Genomic DNA, 22841 nt, shown 5'->3' on the forward strand with positions numbered 1-22841 from the left:
GTCTTAATCGCCTAAACCCCAAAAGCACTACAAAAATTGATAAACGCGTATACACAATTTATGACTGGCCTCGATCTAAGTCAACCTCGGCAAAATCTGCCATTTTGGCATTTGGTATAGGAAAAAACTATATAAATGAATACAATTCTGAGTGATGAGGCAGTCATACCTAGAGTATTTGATTTTGACTACCCAGGTATACGTTTTTCAAAGGAAAAAACGGATGATTCTATCCTTCGGGGGTGCTGTGTGGTTGATGGTGACGGGTCAAGGTCACCCACTGCAAATGATTCTTAAGGTATATGATAGCCAGACAAAGGCAACAATTAATAATAATAATAATAATAATAATTAAATATGTGCCACGCTATCGGTTATGTGAAAATAGCTGCAAATCTTCGAGAATCCGTTTTTTTAAAAGACTTTCGGGTCTCTCTGGCTCCACAGCCAACTTTGCAGTTCATGTGAGAACCATCCTCCAAATATGCATATGATTTGGCTGGCGTTCCTCTGCCATGAGGGTATCTCATTTCCAGACTGCAACTGGGTGCAGGGTGCAGTTTTTTGGGAAGATGATTGGTGCTTAGCCCCTCTTCTGCCTTGGCTGAGAATATGGGCTAATCCCAAGGCAGCCCTTACCCAATATATCATTAAGGAATCTTTTGGCAGAGAGGGGTTGAAGAGGATTCCTTGGTTGTGTTACATCAAATCGAGTTTGACCGAGATGAATGCACAGCACTTTAATCGCCAAGCTCTTTGTTTACCAATGTTCAGCAAAACTACTATAAAGAATGCTTTCAAAGTAATGCCGAAGAACAGAGAGAAACCAAAGAAATGATGATTAACATCAATAGGAGGCATGCTATTGTTATTAACACTACTTGTTACAATCATACCTAACATTTAACCACAGAAAATTTGATTGTTTGCTGATCACTAAGGTTAGCTTTGAGAGCCTTTGGCTGTAAGCAAATATAGGCAAGAGGCAATGGTCTTCCGAGGACTTAAGTTGTCGTTTATGTAATGCCAAGGTGGATGACTTATTACCCTTTGTTATTTTTTTCCCTGCCTATTCACAAATACAGAAATGGACTATTATCCCGGTTTTACGACAATTCTCATTTGTACAATGCCGCCCGGACCTTTTTTATTGATGCCTAACACAAGTTACATTGCCTGGGCGTTATTGTCTTTTTTAAGGGGGGGGAAACAAAGTTAGGAGTTCATTTATGAAACAAATGCTTTGAAATCGTATTCTTGGGTTGTATTTCTCTCTGGAATGTTACACTGTATTTGCATTTTTTTACAAATGATTTAATGCGTTGGAAGAATGTGATTAAAACTAATATAATATGGGTTATAGTGAGTAGTTTAGTGTCATTCAGAGAAATATATTTTTTTAATATGTAACTCTTTGCACTTGGCTTGTTTTTATATGAAGTTAGCACCCGTTCGTTTTCATTTGATTAATACCTTGTTAGTGTTGTATGGAAAATGTATGAATGTGTATTGTTGTGTATTATATTGTGATCTTTCATGGCTTTCAGCTGAATAAAGTTGTATGGATGATGATGTATGACATCATTAATCAGAGCTGGTCCAGAGTACATTCTAGTAATTCCTAGCGTGATTAACAAGTATGTTTACTCCCTATATTTTCATCCTAAACCAAGGTAGACGCTGTACACTCCCATACTCAATCTCAACATAAGGGCTAGGAGAATGTATTTGTACATTTCCTTAAACATATACCTGTTGTCAGATTTCAGTTCGGGAATGTATTTTTGGATGTTTAACAAACATTCTTAATTTCTGCACATTTTCTACAGTAGACATTAATGGATTCCAAGTCAACATAACTCAATTACACAATGGTTTTCAAGAGAGAATGAATTACCTTTAACGAATTTCACACATTGACAACTATGGCTTAATTCAATGACACTGGTGGTTTTTCTTCCAGTTACTCAGCTCGTTCTATAGGTGTCAACACAGGACAAACTTTAAGAATGTTGAGTCTTCCCCCTTTGATATTAAGAGCCCCCCAACCCTTATATAATATATTCATGAATTCATTCATTCATTTTGTCATTTGTTATGGTGCCTTTCTCCATAATTATGGTCCCAACGCGATTTTAGTTGAATGCCCTCAGAGGGACCGGAGCCCAAAAATGTGGGACAATTTGGGTGGTGCTATCTTAAATGTGTGCATTTCAGCCTTTAAAGTTATGCAAGAGTGTCCAAGACCCTGGTAGTCACCAATGTCTAAATGGAGTGTGTATGGGTGCAGCGGAGGTATACGATGGGCTAAGCGGGGGATTGCAACTAAGGGGATAGATAGTTATGTATGAAGCTACAGTTCGAATTTCTGTCTGGTGACGTGCAATTGTGTTTTTGTTATATGTGAGTGCAGGGTGTGTGGAGTGAGACGGTGCCTTACGCTAAGTTGCAAAGGTGCAGTGTGCGTGAGGAAAAATGGGTTAGCTGTACAAACAACAGTTTCTATTTCCTGTGTTCCATCCATGTACAGGTGCAGTGCTACATTTCACAGGCAATCTAAGTACTCAATGAATACATAATTCTCACCCTCTGAGTGATTCTTAGAGTGAGAGATTGCCATCTCTAGTTCCTTCTAGTGCGAAAACAAGGTCCCCATTTAATGATACATGCAGTGGTCTGGCCCACCCTCCTGTGCTTTAGAGTTACGTGCAGTGCCAAGCACTTGCAAGGGGTCAGAGGTGCCTGATTGTCCTCCTACTGGATGATCAGTGTGATTTTCCAAAAGTGCATTTTAAGTGTGATGCATTCTCCACCCTCCAAGAAATATGAGTGCAATACCTGGTCCACTGTCAGGATTCGTTCTAGGTGTGAGTCGCTGGAATAACTACCTTAGTCATCCATGTGTGCTTGGCGTCCCACAAGGACGGTTGGGTGGCAGAGCAAGGTGGTTGAACAGAAAGAAGAGACTAGTCGCTAACAGAAGGGCAGGTCGGGGAGTGTGCATGGGGTCAGGGGTACTGCAGGATGAAATGTGTGTGAGAGGCGGGGTGTGTGTGTGGGTAGGCGGGGGATCAGGAAGTCGGGGGGGACAGCCAGGTTTTGAGAGGGCTTTCCTGAAGGCCAGGTGATCATCTGTGAGGCGGAGTGCGAGGAGGAGGGAGTTCCAGAATGTGGGTGCAAGGACAGAGAAGAACAAGTTACTTACCAACTGTAACGTTCTTTCGATTGGATGTTCCCACCACGTATTCCTCATCTTTAGATATGTTGTCTCCCAGCTTTGCTGCTTTGGAAAAAAATTTCACCGGAGGGCGCTGTATTCGAGGCCGCGCAGCCATAGTCCCTCGAGGGCCGCCGTCGATGTAATCGGCTGTATAAAGGGCTCGAGCAGCGCCCGTTACCTCAGTTCTGTTTTTACAGTGTTCACGGTCGCATCAGTTGATCAGGCTTTCAGTACTCAGGCTATTAAGGAAGTTCAAGTGCAACTGATGTAAACTGTACAGAGCGGTAGGTTGCGAGGGTCGATGAGGAATATGTGGGAGGAACATCCAATCGAAAGTATGTTACAGTTGGTAAGTAACTTGTTCTTCGAATGGATTGTGTCCTCCCACGTATTCCTCATCTTTAGATAGACTCCCAAAGAAGTAAGAATTTGGAGGGGGGAGTACCAGAAATTTCAATTATGGACTGAATGAAGGACAGCTTTTGCAAAGAGTCCTCCTTGATATGAAGTAGAGTCCAAGCAGTAATGCTTCACAAAGGTGTGCATTGGCGACCAGGTGGCCGCCACACAAATGTCCTACACCGGGACACCCCTCTGAAGAGCCGTGGAAGTTACCATGCCCCTGGTTGAATGAGCCCTTAATCCATCTGGAGGCTCTTTTCCAGCCAATTTATAGCACTCAGAGATTGCTAGAATTATCCATCTGAATAGGGTTTGTTTAGACACTCCAAGGCCCAATTTGTGTCTAGTATACCCAACAAATAGTTGGTCACATTGTCGAAGATTTTCCAATCTGGAAATGTAGAAACTGAGAGCCCTTTTTGGGTCCAGTCTATGCAACCTTTCCTCTTCCTTACTAGCGTGAGGAGGAGGATAAAAAGAAGGTAAGGTAATTTTCTGTGACAGATGGAAATCAGAGATTATTTTAGGCAAGAAAGATGGTTTGACTTTTAGAATAACTTTGTCTCTATGGAAAATGGTGTGAGGAGGCTTACAAGAAAGTGCCTGCAACTCACCCTGCGGGCTGATGTTATAGCCACCAACAAAATAGTTTTCAGAGTGAGAAGTCTTAATGGGCAAAAATGTAAATGTTTGAAAGGGGCACACAAATCCCAGATGGGCACCTGAAAAGGTGTCGGGGGTCCACATTTGATAGCCCTTTCAAAGAACTACTAAGGGCATTTTAAAATAGGTCCTCTCAGCCTCTCGGAAACCCTCTCAGAAACCATGCTTAAAGATGGTGGTCAGTCAAAAGGCCGAAAAAAATCTCGAATGACAAAAATATCGAGAAAAAAAATCTCAAAAAAAAATAAATCGAATTATTTATTTATTTATTTATATGTATTTTTGGGGTCAGGTAAGTAAAAAAAGGGGTAAAATAAAAAAAATGAAAAAAGGGGGTTGGGGGAACCCCCCCATTTAGAGAAAAAAAAAACGTATTGAAAAAAAAATTTGATTTTTTTTATTCGAGATTTTTTGGTTCGACCTTTTTATTCGAGATTTGTTTTCCGGTCTTTTTACTATAAACCCTTAAAGATAGATATCGCTGCCAGATATCCTTTTATAGTGCCAATTTGGAGCCCCAAATTGGCCAAGCGTAAGAGGAAAGAAAGTACTGTTGGAGTATTACAAAGAAATGGATCCACATTCTTACCCCTGCACCAGTTATTGAACTTATTCCAACGACACCGGTACAGGGACTTTGTTGCTGGCATTCTGTCCGAAAGCAAAATCTCCATTATGTCATCCAGGAGGTCCCAATCCTTATATGTCAGCCGCTCAGAAACCATGCATGAAGACTGAGTGTCTTGACCTCTTGAAGGAGAACCCGACCTTCCTTTTGCGAGAGAAGATCCTCTCTTTGTGGAAGATGTATTGGAGGGCAGATGGACATGTCCAGAAGGTCCGGGTACCATGTCCTCCTGGCCCAATGCGGGGCAATTAGGATCATGGTTTTACTGAACTTTCTCAACCTCCTGATGACCTGAGGAATCACGGTGGACTGGAGGAAACGCGTAGAGGAGTGGAAATACCCAGTCCACCACAAACGCGTCCTCTAGAGCTCCTCTTTGAGGACATTCCCTTGAGCAGTACACTTGCACTTCTGGTTGGCACTGGTCGCAAACAGATCCACTTGAGGGGTTCCCCAAAGGGCGAAGATCTCTTGAAGGACTTCCTGAGTTAGCTCCCATTCGTGGGAGACTGCTCTGCCTGCTCAGAGCGTCCGCCGCTGTGTTCAGCTCTCCGGCTAGGTGAACTGCCGATAGAGAGATTCCTTCTTGCATTGCCCAGAACCAGAGCTGCATTGACTCTCTGCACAGTGGGAGTGATCCTACGCCTCCTCTTTTGTTGAGGTAGTACATGGCCACTGTGTTGTCTGACATTATCAGGACATTCTTTCCCTGTACAGAGGGCAGAAAAGCCTTCAGCGCTAGTCTGATTGCCCTCAGCTCCAAAAGGTTGATGTTTAGTTTGGACTCCGATGGAGACCAACGACTGCTGATTGTCAGATTGTTGGTGTGGGCCCCCCACCCCGTGAGTGAGGCGTCTGTCACTACCGTTATCTCCGGCCATGGTTGCCAAAAAGGTTCTCCTTCCAAGCCCACCATAATAGATCTTGAGCCTCTTTGGCTGGGACTTGCAGAAGATCTGACATCTCCCCCAAAAATTGGGACCATTGAGTCCTGAGGGCCATTGAAGGGATCTCATCCTCAATCTGGCTTCTGGCACCAGAAAAATGCAGGATGCCATGAGGCCTAGCAACCTTAGAAAGTTGAATGCCGATAGATGTTGGGCATTTTGAAACTTTGTTACCATCTGCAGAATGTGGAGAGCTCTCTCCTCGGGAGGCAAGGCTTTCCCTTAGGAAGTATCCAGGACTGCTCCGATGAATTGGAGTCTTTGGCTTGGAATCATTTGTGACTTCTTGTAATTGAGGGAGAAGCCCAGTCTGTGCAAGAAGTGGCAGGTCAAGGCCAGATGTTCCTGGGCTCTTTCGGGTGAACTTGCCCTGATTAGCCAATCGTCCAGATAAGGGTAGACATGAATCCCCCTTCTCCTGATACTCGCTGCCACCACCGCCATCAGTTTGGTGAAAACCCTCGTGCGTAGGTCAGCCAAATGGTAGAACCCAAAACTGATAATGAGAACCACCAATTGCAAACCTCTGGTACTTTCTGTGCTTGAGATGGATTGGCACATGAAATTAAGCATCCTGAAGGTCCAATGAAACCAGCCAGTTCTGAAGCTGGAGAGCCTGAAGGATCTGAGAAAGGGTCACCATCTTGAACTTGTCTTTCTTGAGGAATTTGTTCAAATTTCTTAAGTCCAAGATGGGTCTCAATCCTACGTCCTTTTTGGGGATGAAAAAATAAAGGGAGTGACTACACTTGTTCCTTTCCGCTACAGCTACATGTTAAAATCTCCTGCACAAGGAGCGGGTCTGGAAGTTTTACAGAGTTGGCTCCCGGTGGATGATCTTGAGGTCTTTAATGAAAAGGAAGGCAGTAACTATGGGTCACTATCTCTAGTGCCCAGGCATCTGACGTAATGCCCCGCCATTCGTCCAGATACCGAGTGATTCTGCCTCCCACTGGGGTCTTGTGGGTGAAGACCTCAAAGTGGCTTTGCAGCAGCTGCAGCAGTGGCCGAGGAGGTAGTAGCCGCTGCTGGGGCTGATCTAGCACCTCTCCCTTTTCCACCATGAAAGGGTTTTCTCTGTTGGCCTCTTTGACTGGCCTGCCCCCTCCCTTTTCCAAAAGAGGAGTAGAAACAAAAGGGGCGACTCTTCCAGAAAGGTGAGCCTGCATAAGAGTGTTGTTGAGGCTGTTTTATAGCTGCGCTAAGTGATTTTGCTGCCGATTTGGAGGTCTGCGGCTTCTGCAAGCTCTCGTCCACCTTGCTGCCAAACAACCTCAAGCCGTCAAAGGGCATATTAAGGAATCTAGACTGCACATCAGGTGCAAAGCCAGATTTCCTTAGCAATGCAAACCTGCGTAGGACCGTGCTAGATGCCATGGCCTGCTTACACTATCAGCAGTGTCCAGTCCTGACTGAACGCATTCCTCCATAGCCTCTTTACCATCTTTTATGCCAGGAAACCATCCCGTTCCTCACCTTCCAGGATGCGTTCAGCTGCTGATGTCATGCAGTCCCACAGGGTATATGTAAATCTTGCTAAAGTACAAGTTACATTAGTCGATTTATGGGCCATGCGGCCCGAAGAAAAAACTTTCCGGGCCCAAGCATCAACTTTTTTATCATCCCTGTCTGGTGATTGCCTAGTGGAGGTTGCAGCTTGAACCACTAGACTTTCAGTGGAGGGATGTTTAGATAGATATTCCGGATCTGATAAAGATGGCCTGTATTTGGGTACAAATTTCTTGTTTACTGCTGAAATAGAATCAGGAGTATTCCAATTTACCATTACCCTCTTCTGAAGTGCTTTATGGAATGGAAGAACAGGATCTTTTAGAGGACCTTCCCTCAGGATGTCCGTCATGTCATCCTGGTCGAAATTTGGGGAAGCTGCCTTCCAACCCATAAAATCAATGACCTTTCCCATGAGAATTCTATAACTAGGATCAGCATGATCTGTAAGGTCTGGTCTCTCAAATTACACTTCAGGTGAAGTGTCTAGGCCACTGGCATTTTGGAGACAGTCATAAAGATCTGTTATCTTGGAATTCGGGTCCACTAGCTCTTCAGGGACCTCTCTGGCTCCAAACCTAACTCCAGCTGAAGTGACATCCTCTTCAGAGAGTGTTCTTCTAAAATGGATGACATGGATCTGAAAAATTCCTGTCTGGGCTGAGGATGGAAAGCTAAAGAGTGTGGTATCGACTTAGGCATGGGCAATGGCGTCGACTTTGGTATCGGGATTAAAGAATGCCTCGATAAAGGCGTCGAAGTCGTCGATAAAGAAGACGCTGGCTTTGACGTTTTAGAAGGAGGCTTTGATACTGTCGAAGAAGGCTTCGGTACAGTCAAAGGTGTCGACGCCATTTTCGTTGGCAGTTTCGACGCAGTAGTCGTCGACTCTGTCAAGTCGAGTTTTGACTTCGACTTCGAGGCCGATGTCGATTCCGCTACCACCGATTTATGCACCAGAGGTTTTGTCTTAGTATGAGGCGTCGGGGAACTTTCGCTTGATGACACTCTCGACTCTTTTTCGGCTCTCGCGTGCTTAGTCTTTGATCTCCCTCTGTCACTTTTAGAGTGGGTAGAGGCATGATCTCCACGCTGCACCTTCGAGGGGGTCTGGGCCGCTTTCTCGAATATTTTAAGCATCAAAGCCCTAAAGGCCTCCCATTATTCAGGGGAATCGTGCTTGGATGGATAAGTCACTCTCCTCTCAGAGGTGGAAGAGGAGGAAGAAGACCTGTGATGTCCCTTTTTTGACTTCTTAGTTGAAGACGAGGAGGATTTCCTCGAGCGACTCTTCGATCTCGACCTCCTCGATGCATGTTAAGGGAGTTAGAGTAGCCAAGCCACGAGAGGATGATGGCAATGATTGTGGAAACTCTGTGTGGGTAGGAAAGATAAGGAAAGATCTACTTGAGTATGTGGAGGTGGAAGGTGCACGATCTGGAGACTGCATTGATTTGACGGGAGAGGCTCGGGTCAGAGCTAAAAGTGCATCCTAGGTTTTTGACTAAGGGGCATGCAGTGTGCGCAGGTCCTAATGAATGTGGCCAAAGGATCGGTTGGGGAAGGAGAGATATTTTGCTGCAGATTAGGGTTTCGTTTTTTCCGGGGTTGAGGAGCAGGTGATTGTTCACCATCCAGAGGTCAATGTCAGAGAGACAGGATGCGAGGCCTGCGTGGGGTGGGGAGGGGGAGTTGGGAATCTTGAGGATGATCTGGGTGCCATCATCATAGTTGTAACAGGTGAGATTGTGGATATGGATGAGCTTGGGGAGGGGCGAAAGATAGAGGTTGAAGAGGAGGGGGGAGAGGAGGTGGGGGGGAAGGAGGTGTAAACGAGGACTGAGTGATCTCTGAAGGGCCCATAGAATCAGAGCTTGCCCTCGAACACCTTTAGACACAGTAGCTGCACCTCGAGGAGGTTGGGGTGCAGGATTCAAATACTCCAACACAATTCAATAAGGACCACTCAAATGGATCAGCACAGAGACTGTTAAGTTCATAAGGGTTTATTTCATCATAGCTGACACAGCGCAGCCCTATCTGCTGTGGTCAAGTTCCCTGCCTCAAAAAGAACCCCCTCCCAGCATTACACAGAGCTCATTTATAGCAAAATGGGAGGGGGCAAAATGCCCCCACCTCTCCCTGCACAGCGTTAAGCAAATACCTTGTTAAACATTAGCTCATTGGCCAATTAAATTTAATTGGTCTAACCCTTCAGAATGAAATATGCTCTAGCATGCATGTCTGACTTGTCCTCCGGTGTTCTAGTCAATTTATTGTTGATGCAGTTGGACTCTTTCAGATAAGGCTTCAGACACAGCCTCCTTAAAAGTCTAGGTTTTTGTCCATTAGTCAAGTTTCTGAAAGCATGGTGTCCTCGAACGTTTTCAACTTTAAAATGATCTCATCATTACACACGTTGAGCACTCCTCAGTTTCTTCTTGTCAAGCCACATTTTGGTTACATGTATTTCCATTAAAGGCATTTTAGCCAGAATGATTTTCTGTCTGTGTATAGAATATCTCATTGTCCAATCTGTGCTTTGCCACCATATTACATCACGGTAATGCCATTTTCGATTTTATAAACACAATGCCTTTGAATACTAGTATGTTGTAACATTATAAAAAAAGATTTTCGCATAATTGCAACACCACATCAGTCCTTTTGAATTTCTCTGGTTAGGTTTAAAGTGGGGGGGGGCTCCACTTCATTCAGGTGTTGATTCAATATATATATATAGGTCGGGACCTTCATTACAGAGGCTCCATGGAGGACTCTGTGGGGGTTTGGGCAGGGGACAGAGTGGAAAGGATAGAAAGAGGCAGTTTGGGAGTGTTCACAGAGAAAAGAGAAGATCCATCTGAGGGCGGAGTCCCTTATGCCTAGGTCAGAGAGTCTGTTAGTGAGGATGGAATGGTTAATTGTGCCAAAGAGAGGTCAATGAGGATGAGAGCAGAGCAGCCCTCAAAGTCTGCTGTTTTTTTAGATCCTCCCAAATAGGGACCAGGGAGGATTCAGTTCCATGGAGGGGTCTGAAGCCAGACTGGGCATGGACAAGAAGGCTGTGGACCTCGGTGAAGAGGCTGAGCTGGGAGTATGCCGTGCAATCTCGTAATTTTACTATGAAGTGGTTGTTGGAGATGGGGCAGCAGTTGGAGGGGAAAAGGGCGTCAAGAGAGTGCTAGAAGTGGTTTGACGTGATAGGTTTTGTATTCAGCTGGGAAGATACCTGCTGTTAGTGAGTGGTTGATTATAGATCTGCCAATGTGTGCCTGCACAGGTGGAGGAGAGGATGTTTTTGAGAAGGGTTGGGAGACAGGGATCTCCCAGGGTGGTTGAGGGGTGGCTATTGGAGAGAAGCTTGGAGAACTTGGAATGGGAGATTGCAGAGAAGGAGATGAAGAGGGTGCAAGTTGGAGTTCTGAGAGCCATTGGTTGAAAAGGTCTGGGGAGTGGGTTCCTCCCTGGAAGGGCCATGACCACACTCAGTTAACAAATACTGCTCTTTTGCAACTATTTGTGATGTTTGTGACTTCATTCTGTGACTAACAACTCTCATCCTTAATGATTTACTGATACCCATGTGCCTTTGCACTCGGTCCATCACCCACCTCATGCCACTTAATAAATAAAGCACACTCCCATGCGCACCCTTTACCCTCATTCTCTCCTGGACCTTCACAATAACCAATACACCAAGGCCTACGCATGAATACACTCTTGCAGGCTACTGGCACCAAGCAACCCTCGCTCCTGGGGACATGAACCTGCACCACAAACATCCCCACATATTTATTTTAACATGTTTGCTCTAACCTTTTAAAGAACACGTTTTTTCTGATCTCATGGTCTGTAAGGAGTAGGCTGCTTACCTGTAACCCCTGTTCTGCAGCATTGTTATCTTTCATAGATTCACATGCTTTGAATATTCCCCATCCTCAGGCTGGAAATCCTTGGTTACACACTTCCTACTTTATTATCATGAAGAAAGAACACAAGTGTTTTATAGTCTGTCCAGCTCAATATGGGTACTTTTAGCCCCATCCAGCGGGATGTCGAGTACCAAGCCCCACCCATAGAGGCTATCTTCAGATTCTGACCCTGGCATGAGTACATGCAGTGTAGTCTTTATACCTGGGGTGGGGGAGGGCGCACGTGAATCTTTGAGAGATACCAATGCTGGAGCCCCAGAGTTACAGGTAAGCAAATTACTCCTTGTCCTGCATTGGATCTTTCATAGATTCACATGCTTTGAATAGAATACATATCAGTTTCTCACAAACATATGGTGGTGTGAAGGATAAAGGCCTACCTTACTGGAAAAGGTGCTGTAGAACCGCTCTTCCGACTCTCTCTCCTGCTGCAGCCTGTCCTTCTAGGCAGTAGTGCCTTGTGAATGTGTGTGGCACTGCCCAGGTAGCAGCTCTGGAAATGTCTGCCAGTGGGACACCTGAACACATGGCCACTGATGCCCCTGTCGCTCTATTTGAGTGGGTGTATGCAGGTGCCTTCAATGGTCTTTTAGTTACCTCATGGCATTTTTATATTACTGATGGTCTTCATCTGGCTATTCCTTGCTTGGAGATGGCTTTTCCCTTGTTGGATGGGCCAAAAGCCACAAATAGCTGTGTTGTATCCCTGAAGGACTTTGTCCTATCTAGATAGAATTGTATGCCTCTTTTAAGATCTAGAGGGTGCAGCACACTTCTGCTCTCGAGTCTGCCTTTGCAAAGAAAGCAGACATGGAAGACTGTGGGCACCTTAGGGATAAAGTGTGGGTTCATTTTCAGGAGCACTTTGTCTTTTGCAAAGCGGAGGTACCGATCATTGATTGCAAGTGCTTGTATCTCAGAAATTCTCTTGACAGAGGTGATGCCACCAAAAAGGACACCTTCCATGAGACATATTATATATGTGCTGTAGTTACAGGAAGTTAGAGGATCAAACAGCGGCTTCATGAGCCCTGCTAGCACTGTATAGAAACTCCACTCCAGAGGTTCTTTCTTTACCAGTGCGAAAGTACGAAATAGACCTTTCATGAAGTGTTTGACAATCCTGTCACTAAACAGCAGAGTGACATTTTATCTTCTGTTGAATCTAGAGATAGCCGCTAGGTGTATTTGGAGAGATGCATGCGACAGACCTGCTCGTGCCAGGCTTAGGAGATATGGCAGAAGGCGGTGTGGTTCTATCTCTAGAGAGTGCAGCTGGTGTTTACAGAATCAGGTTCACTTGTGCTTGTAGGACTTTTTGGTAGACCCAGCTCTAGCTGCCTGAAGGATTATCCTGCATTCATTCGGCACCTCTAGCTGTCCGAATTCTGTGAAATCAGGAGCCATGCCATGAGCCTGTGTGGGCCTTGGTCATGATGGAGTATTTGACCTTTGCTTTGTGACAGCAAGTCTGGAGCAGCCCAAGGAAGAATTGGGCGTTCCTCCTACAGGTGTAGTAGGTCAGAGTACCATGGTTGGTGAGACCACGCTGGAGCAATGAGAATGAGGCAACAGGGATGCATTCTCATCATCTGCATGACCCTGGAGGTCCAGCAATGCTAGGAAGTTGTTTGTCTGTACTGCTTTGATCACATCTGCTATCGTGAGCATTTTGAATCTTTGACCTTTGATTAACTTGTTTAGGGCCATTAGGGCGAGAATTGGCCTCCATTTCCATCTGGCTTTTTTACCACAAGTAGCGTGAGTAGATTCCCACACCAGGGTCTCGTTTTGGGACTTTTTGTTTAGCCCTCTTGATGAGCATATTTTGGGCCTCGGCTTGGAGGATTTTTAAATGAGCTGTATGCAATATTTTCGAGCTATGCTCGTTTCTTTTGTTGGCAAAATTCAGGACGTCTCTGTGTCCGATTATGGCTAGGACCCATGAGTCTGTTGTGATGTGTTGCCATTACTCAAGATGATGTTAGTGGGTCCGTCTGACTTGTGTCCGAGCTGCATCCCTTGCAGGTGGTTTTAAGTCTTGCCTGTTGTTTTGGTTTTCTCCCTCTTTGGGACAGCGAAGATGGGCGACATCTTTATATGTTTCTGTAATCCTTGTATTTGTATCCTTGGTTGAACTTTCTGAACCCATGGGACTAGTAAGAGCTACGTTGGTAGGACCTGTCCCCTCTTGTAGAGGAAGCTGAGTGACCTGATGTGCCCCAAAAAGGATGAAAGGTACGTCTGCTTTTTGGTGAGGTTAGCGATCTTGTCGTGTCAGTGTTAATATTTACTGCCTTTAAAGCTCTGTCGTTTTTGGGGCCGAAAAGTTGGTCTCCCTCAAACAGCAAATTTAGCACTTTATTCTGAACATCTGTGCAGAAGCCCGAGCAGCGAAGCCACCCTTTTCTTCGGAGTACTACTCTGTTACCGATTTGTTTGAACCCTGTTTCTGAATTTTTTACCGCTATATTATATTAATGTTATGGTTTAGAGGAGCAGACAAATACGTCATTGTTAAGCTCCGCCCCCTCACCTCTGTCATGTTGGAATGACAGTGAAAGAGTTGTATGTATGATAACAAGCATTGTCCTGATGCTGCATCGAGTGTACGATAGATGTTATGCACTCAGACAACTGTATAGAATGTACCCTCGTACTGAGACAGTTGACAGATGTTGACAAGAACTGTAAAGAAAATCTAACAGTTGCAGAGTGAACTCTTGAAGTAAAGACACATGGATGCACTGAAACAATCTATGAATATTCAAAATAATAAAAGATGTAACTGAAGCAACTAGAGAAACATGCAATCAAGTCTGAAGAACTCCTGAGTATCCAAGAAACAAGTGAGAAGAGGTGAAGTAAATGTATATATATGGAAACGCAAGGTAGAGGAGACATATAGGAGCTTCCTGCCAAATAACCTATAATGTAACTAAAGAGGACATGGGGAAAAAGATGGATGTCGGACTCTTATTAAATCTAACTAAGCTACCTTAGAAACAGACCAAGACTGCAGAGACTGGAGATGCTGGAAAAATAGCTTTGTGTGCAGGATAGAGACGACACATATTTCTTTTAGATTAAGCTAAGAAGAAAACATCCACAAATGCAAAGTATTGCATAATTAAAAATGCCGAAAGAATATATGAGATGGAGTGATCAAGTCTCTTGAGGCAAAGAGGAGTAATAGCACCTATTGACACATTTGTGCTCTCCTCACACAAGTTTTGGAGGGTGAAAACAAGGGCCATTCATTAAGCTCTGAATGAAGATATGGGTGTACCTACACTCCCTCGAAGGTCCCAGAGCAAAGAACCGACTGCAAGGTCAACTACAAAGGAGAAACTTTGGCTATGATCTGGATCAATGAGCAATGACGGACTAATTGGAGCAAGTGGGTAGTAATCTGACATTGTTCTCTGCACCTGGATTTCATTTTGCCTACGTGCTGCTAATGAGCCAAAAGTCCAAGGTTGGGATAGAATGGCAATCAATCATAATGGTCTATGCAGAAACTTGCTATGCAAAGTATCGTAGGCCAATTCGATAGTGTATTCTGGTCTAATCAGTATTTAAAGTATTTAGAGGTAGTTCAAGGCGTGCCTACTATATAAGGGACAGCCAATTAAGTTATTAACACTTACACATACTATAGCTAATATGTTCCCTTAACCAACCCCTCCCATCAATAGGTTTTAAGTTTGCCACGTAGCATGGCGTCATAGCTGACACATATTGTGGTATAAAGTGTAATTAAAATAGTGTGTGAGTGTGCAGACTCCTGCTTGTGGTTTGCCAGATTGCCCTACTTTATTTTGAACTGACGATAAAGTAGTCCTTTGTCATATTCTTTCGATCTGTCTGGTTATTTGAGTCTGGAGTCATTTGGTATGTTAATTCCATTCTGCACATAATAAATGCTTCAAGGTGCTCCTGCACAATGGTTTGACACTTCTTCACATTCATGAAGGATGGCCATTGCTTCTTTATGTTTTTCTCCAGGTAAGTGCTCTAGGATGCGTGCCATCCTATCTAGCCATGCTCGCTAGGTAGTTGGCTGCTTGTACTGTTGTTGCTCCATTGGTGAGGATCTTCTTCCTGAAGACAGCTGTCTTCCGCCACTCGTTGTTGGGAGGTACAGGGCATTTGGACCCTTGCATCAGAACTTTCCTTCCTGCTGTTGATGGAACTACAGAATCTGGAGTAGGCTGTGCAGTAAGGTATTTGGGTGTAGAGTCTGGTGGTCTACATTTTTTCTCCAGCCTACCTTTGAGAGCTGGTTCAGAGAAGGTTTTTTCATAATAAGAATGCCTTCCTCCCACACATGATTCAATACAAGGATGGAAATTATGGATTTTCTTCTCTTGTTCATGAGATCGAACAAGAAACAATCCTTCTGTTCAGAGGGTGCGAGGCCAAACTCCTCACATGCTTTTATGATCATAGTGTGGAACACCCCACCTTGTCCGGTGGCGATTGCTTGATTGGTTCCTCTGGTACTGAGTCTTTAGGGATGTTATCTGTGTCCCAGTCGTCGTTACCAAGCAAGACAGATGTTGTGGAATCCATATCTCCTGTGTCGGTGTCTGTGTTTGATCTTGTTAATTTGCCCTCTTCCTGGTCTTCCCATCTGGGAGGTGCGAGGTGCTCAGGTACTCCAGGTGACCACATTCTTAGGGCAGGTGACTGGAGTACAACCTTGTGTGGGTGACTTTCTTCTCTGTAGCGGTGACCTGGACCACTGTGTGCATTGCCTAGCTGTTGAGTCCACTTCCCTTTGTGGGGGATGAGTTGGTGTTTGCAGGACTGGTAGACATTTGTCTAATTGGGCTACTCATGTTTTCAGGGATGTGAGCACTTGCATGGAGAGTAGCATGTGCAGGTCCATGCTTGGGCCTGGAACAGGCATTGGGACTGGGCATGGAACAGGTGTTGGGACAATGTTGGGGCATGGAAGAGGCTTTGGAACTGGGCCTGGAATGGGCACTGGTACCGGCACTGATACCAGCCTTTGTAGACCCTTCCTTTCCCATGTTGAATATGAGTCATCGGAATCGGGAAACCTGGGGGAGTATTCCTGTTCAAAATCCACCTTCGAAGATTGGGCCTTTAGACAGAAAGATCATCCTCAATTGCACCTTAACCTTAGATGACAAGACTGGCGTTGTCGATGGTGGTTCTTTCTGACATGGCAGTTTTATGTCTTTTGTGAATGTCTGGCTTTTGTGGCCTTTTGCTACGATCTAGATCTCTTTTGAGGTTGGGAGATAACTTTTAAAGATGGTTTCCCTGCTGCCACATTTTTTGAGTACTCTGATGGGGGGTGGGTGGGCGAATACTTGCCCTTATTGAGTCAGCAAACCAGCCTCCTATGCCTGTCTCTTAGTGTTTTTACACTACAACATTGGCCTATGTCACAGTTCTCTGTGGTGAGGTTGGGATATAGGAAATAAAGGCATTCTTTATGCCTGTCCCCCTCATAAATGTTTTTCATGCCACATGAAACACATGCTTCAAACAAAGACGAATTTGATCTGCTCTCCATGTTGTTAAAGTACAACGTTTTGACTTAACTGTTTCTTCTAAAGTATTTTTGATGTTGACGTTTTTCTCTCCGGAGAAAGGTGTGAGGACTGCTCTCTGCATGACATGCGGTTAGAATCTGAGATGGCCTCCAGGGGCAGGGCTATGTATTCAATGTCCCATTGGAAGGGGTTAAAGCACCCATGTTGATGTGGGCAGACTACAAAACACTCCTGTTTGATAACTGAGGATTCCTGGCCTGACAAGGAAGAATATTCAAAGCATGTGAATCTATGAAAGATCTAATGTTGGAGAACCTATGACTCTCAAGATATTTTGGACTACAACTCCCATCAGCCCTAGCCAGCATAGTCACTAGTGAGGGATCATGGGGTCCAAGGTCACTAGTGAGGGATCATGGGGTCCAAAACATCTGGAGAGCCGCATGTTCCCATTCTGACTCATATTACCAGTTTATCAAAAATCTACGTTTCTCTCCTCCTCCTCCACTAAGACTGACCCTCTCTTGCTTGCCTTACAGGACACAAGGCACAAAGAGGGCATGCAGAAGTAGCGCTATATAAGGCCCCCATTAGCTAACATGTCACCTGGCCATGAAATAACACAATCTAGTTATTCCTCTACACTTGCCCGTAGGGCTCTATTTGAACGGTTTACATTTTATTGCATCCTAACTTCGAGCACTGCAACGCGAACAATACATTAGTGTGCGTCCTCAAAGGCAGCATTAATCACATATTTTACGGCCTGCATATTTCGGTTTTTATGGAGAGAGAGAGAGAGAGAGAGAGAGAGAGAGAGAGAGAGAGAGAGAGAGAGAGAGAGAGAGAGAGAGAGAGAGAGAGAGAGAGAGAGAGAGAGAGAGAGAGAGAGAGAGAGAGAGAGAGAGAGAGAGAGAGAGAGAGAGAGAGAGAGAGAGAGAGAGAGAGAGAGAGAGAGAGAGAGAGAGAGAGAGAGAGAGAGAGAGAGAGAGAGAAGAGACCAAACTGAGACTTTTACTTTTTACATGCCATGTCATACGTAGCTGAGAGGAAAGCGGGCCTTGCGCAGCCATGCTGTGTGTGGACACGAATGGTCTGTGTGCGTATGCCTGCAGTAAGTGCTCACCACCGACAAACGTTCCAACATGAGAAGCTGACGGTTTATCGACACCCTTATCGCTTGCGGTTTCCTAGTAAATTGTAAACATATAAAACACGCGTATGGCAGCATTGCTATGCAAGAAATTACAGTTCTGTAATAATCGGAAACTACGAACACTGGTGCGGGCCTCGTGGTTTAGGAAAGGCGGGCAGGTTTTGTGGCTTTCTTCTTAGCCTCTAAGGCTATGGCGTATTAAAGACCCAAAGGTGTCGACCCAAATCCCCCACTGCCCTGTTAACATGTGTTAAGGGGCTCTTGAGGTTCCCACAATTGGAGAAATGTAATGGTCTTGGGCTGGGTGATAACCTGAAGAACGCAGTACAGCAGCTGCACTTTTTCAGGTCACACGCCACACATTCAGCCAATCGTAGCTTTTAAACACCTGATTCATGGAATTATTTGCGTGTAAATCCCTGTTTGACGAATCGGGTTTTGCGGGCAGAATGGCACGCACATCCCCGTTTTACACGCAAATAATTCCATGAATCAGGGCGTAGTAGTTTAAATATTGTAATTAAAAGCGCATTCACACGGACTCTCATTTTGTTGTGTGAGGTAAAGCATTTTGACAAACTGATGAATGCACAGGTGACAGTTGTTTCCCATATTTATCTTAGCAAGAAAGCGTGTTACATTTGCAGTTATAGGATTGCCCAGTTCTTTTAATCATACACAACCAAACGCATAATAAGTGCCACTAAATGTTTTGGAAAACATCTTTAATAAATAATTGGGATTTCAACATTTTAATAAACAGTGGATGATAACAGGCAAAACAGCTAAAAACGTAAAGGTACATTCACATTCAGACCATTAATAATCAGATATATGTAATAGCAGGGGGTATAAGATGAAGTATAGGCTTATACATTGCAATCATTCAGCTCCTACTAAATGGCATCCATTACGGAGGAAAACTATGACATCCACTGAGCAATGGACACTTTGAAAGGTAGGAAAAGGCCATTACGTTTTATTTCAAAATGAAGCATGACGTGTGAATCCTGTACTTGCCTGGATCTTCTTTCTGGAAGACCACTAAAGCCGGCGAAAGATTGACTCCTGAGAATGCCATTCGGGCCTCCGGGTGAGCATGTGTGAGAGCCCACTGACATGATTTCCGGGATCCTGGACAAGTCGCCTGCAACATGAGAGAAAGAGCCACACATTACACGAGGAACTGGTTTGAGTGCACGCCCCGTGTTGGGGAATCACAGAAAGTGGTGGGCTGTGTCTGGGGGTGATGGTTTGCCCGGTAACTTGACCCTCTTGCTGCACACTGTTCAGAACAACCAACAATCCTTTGGAGGGGCAGGAAGGTAGAACGGGTTTACCAATCATTGAAAGACCAAAAGCAACAGTATGTGAGCAAATACTAAGACAGGTAGGATTCCAGATAGTAGGGTTCTGATTGAGCTGGACCGTGCATTGCATCCTCAACCCCTGATCCTACCTGATGGTCATATATCTTGTGAAAGGGTTTGAAATAAAAGCAAAATGGCATTCCACTCCCTGCGCGTCTATGACAGGTACATACTTGCTCAAAATGAAAAGATGAATGAATCCATAACGTTTAAACTAAAGTGCTGATAGAGCCAAAGTCACTTGAGCTGCTTTTCTATACTGAGGTTAACACAAAACCCAAGTTGTGATACCTTTTATTAGACTATGTGAACGTGTTATGTTGGCATGGAACAATGCATACGCTTTCAGAGTCCAATAGACATATTCATTACAAGATAGTCTACTAAGCAAAATTCGTTTTTTTTGAAAAAGGAAGTGGAACATTTCTTAACCATGGAAAAAAAATAACTCCCACTTTAAACTCCAATCGATGCAGGCAGAGTATGCATGGAAGTCAGGCCACCTTATCTGCAAGAAATCGTACACTAAAGACACAATGTTTCTGAAAGTTGGTCACAGTGTGAAAAAACATTGATGATATTGTAGAGCAAACTTGAAATGTAATAATTAAAAACACAAACTCTGAAAGAAGGATGTGTTGATTTGTATGTGCAGTACTTCATAAGACAGGACAGGGTAACTATGAGTTGGTTGGCAATGGTAATGCTGGAAGCATTTGCCAAATGCCACCAGATTTGCTATCTGTCCATTTTAGGGTTGCAAGGTATATTGACCCTTGGTGGAATCCCCAGCAGCAATAAATAAGACAGATTTTCCTCCAGAAAATCTCACCACTTTTTCCTGCACCTCAGAGCTTCCGGTTTGTACTGAGGGGGTAGCCAACCAAGTAGAGCAGTAACTGGGACATTGCATTGCTGACCTTAATAACTACTTATATCTGCTGCAATACAACAAAGATGTGGCTTCCTTGATTGAATCAATGACTACCTATATAGGCCTACAGCGATCTGTGCTTTAACACCTTGAAACGTCTCTTGTGCTTGATGGAATTACCAATGAGGATCTCAGACCAAATAACCGGACAGACTCAAAGAATATGGGAAAGTACTACTTTATTCTCAATTTAAAAAAGCAGGGTAAATTGGCAGACATCGGACTGATGCTTGCACACTCACAAACAAACTTGATTATACCCTAATATGCGTCATCTATGAGACCATCCTACGTGGCAAACTGAAAAACCTATTGACGGGAGGTATTGGTTAGGGGAACATATCTACTTGTAGAATACATATGAGTTAGTACTTCATTGGCTGCCCCTTATCTGTAGGACACACCTTGAACTACCTTAAAATACATATAATACTGATTATAGCAGAAAAATGGCAGCAGACTGGTCTACAGCAAAACACAAGAGGTGATGGCTGGAAGGTTTAGAATAAATCTTAACTTCTGGCATTGCTCTGGGCAACCCTCCAGACCATCGTTCTTCGCCTTCCAAGCCATTACAGAAGGGGAAAGTCCATATGCAAATCTGGCTTAATCCCACCCCTAAAGGATTGATCTATGCAACATTGTATAGCAGGTTGCCCCATAGACCCACTGATTGGTTGGCATTCCCACCCAATCTTGGACTTTCGGCTCGGCTAGCAGCATGTAAGCGAAACGAAAGCTAGGTGCTTGAGTCACATCAGATTACTCCCCACTTTCCCAATTAGTCCATCATCTCTCATCGGTCTAACCATAAGCCAAAGCATTCCATCTGTAGTTGACTTTGTAGTCTTGTCTCTGTTCTGGGACATTCAAGGGAGTATGAGCACATCACTATGTTCATCCACAGCTTAATGAACAATCCTTGTTTTTGACTTCTGCATCGCATGTGAGGAGACTACAAATGTGTCTATTTTGACCTCCTATTTACTGCTATTTGATTCAATTATCATGGGTGTTATTGCTCCTTCTGGCCTCTAGAGGCATGCTCACTCCATCTTTTAGGAGCCTTATACATTGTTAATTGTCCAATACTTGGCTCTTGTAAATGTTTTACAGAGACAAGTGGTGCCAAGTGGTCTGTGGTTTCTGGAGGAATTGCTAAGCAGCAAGCTTACCTTCAGTCTGTTTTTGCAGTCCCTTACAAGGAGGCCGTGGTACTGGGAGGCACTACTGGGGAGTTATTACAAGGACCACATTAGCGCTTAGCTCTGCACAGATACAAGTGGTGCTCAAGTGGTCTGCCATGATCCGTCAGGGCTGCAGGCTATGGGCGACCTATGCTCTGTTGAGGTAAGACTCAAACCCTTACTGTTGTGCAGTATTATCAGTGTTTGTGGATTAGAGTCAACTGTTTAACATCATGCCTGGCAAAGCTCCCAGTAAGGCATGTAATTATAAGTTAAGGCAACCGAAGCCACGCGGGAAAGCTAATGGCTATAAAAGATCAATAACGTGTGAGCAGAGTCCACATATTGTACAAGAAGAAGAGGCTGCCCAGGCATCAAAGTCTCTAATTGCCCCCTCCGAAACTTTAAACGTGAATAGAACTATAACCATTTACTTCACAAAAGGAAATAATGCTGCCGTGACGGTATTACATGAAGGACCTGAAAAGTCTGTGGAGAATGGTACACAGGTGGATCCACCTTTAGATTATTCCGAGTTGCACACCTCATTAGGCGACATCGATAATAACTCACTTTTAAATATGTGGTATTTCTTTTGCCATGCAGCTTGATCTCAACCCTCGACTGTAAGCGAAGGTGGAGCGGCGGCTAGTTCTCTGCCTGAAGCCGCAATTAACATTATTAGCTTGAGTAAAGGCAGTGCACAGCTGCGTTTGTCAATCACGGCCAATCTATGTCCACCCTCGCCTACGGTTATTTCCTGTAAACCCATTTAATATTATGTTCTTGGCAAGGTTAATGGTAATACTTTCAGCTCGAACAGTAATACGAGAATTGTGGCTGGCAATGAAATTTTACATTTTTCAATCAGAATTCTGTTAAAACTATGTGGCCGTATACACGAGGAAGCATTCAAGCAGGGAATCTCAAATAGTGGTTTGCAGGACTTATTGAAACAAAATAACATCTCTGTTTCATTGAATGCAAATGCTTCTGATAGGCCAGAACAGCATGTGTAATGTGAACCTATTATAATTGAGTCTCAGAAAGGGGATAACATGCTGATAACATGCTGATTCCACCAGTTGCATCGTTATTGTCCCCTTGAAGTTACCATACCCGCAAACAACGACATATGAAGAAATGCCAGCTATTGATGGCTGCAGTGTCCGCTAGCCAGGCTACATCTGAAAAATAAACATATTGCTGTGTCGCTTATGAACCCTATTACAGTACCAGCTATATCGGTTTGTTTAAGGGCAAAAAAAGAAAGGAAAAGAGAAGCGGGGCGGAAACAACATCAGCAGGGATCGGATGGAACATTAACTAGTTGGCTGTTAAATGACAACAATAATGGGC

The 22841-nt window shown here is 44.3% G+C and overlaps 1 protein-coding gene across 8 annotated transcripts in view; it reads right to left on the reverse strand.

The window, feature by feature from the left end:
• RIPOR2 (RHO family interacting cell polarization regulator 2) overlaps positions 1 to 22841 on the reverse strand; it is a 1323029-nt gene that overhangs the window by 540601 nt on the left and 759587 nt on the right. For all 8 annotated transcript variants that reach the window (XM_069613633.1, XM_069613632.1, XM_069613630.1 and 5 more), the window contains exon 2: positions 19012 to 19138. In XM_069613633.1, the coding sequence (XP_069469734.1) occupies positions 19012 to 19138 (127 nt within the window). The remainder of the gene's footprint in view (positions 1 to 19011; positions 19139 to 22841) is intronic.

The sequence above is a fragment of the Ambystoma mexicanum genome, chromosome 5p (genome assembly GCF_040938575.1).
Source record: "Ambystoma mexicanum isolate Mex_15411 chromosome 5p, UKY_AmexF1_1, whole genome shotgun sequence".
NCBI classification, from domain to species: Eukaryota; Metazoa; Chordata; class Amphibia; order Caudata; family Ambystomatidae; genus Ambystoma; species Ambystoma mexicanum.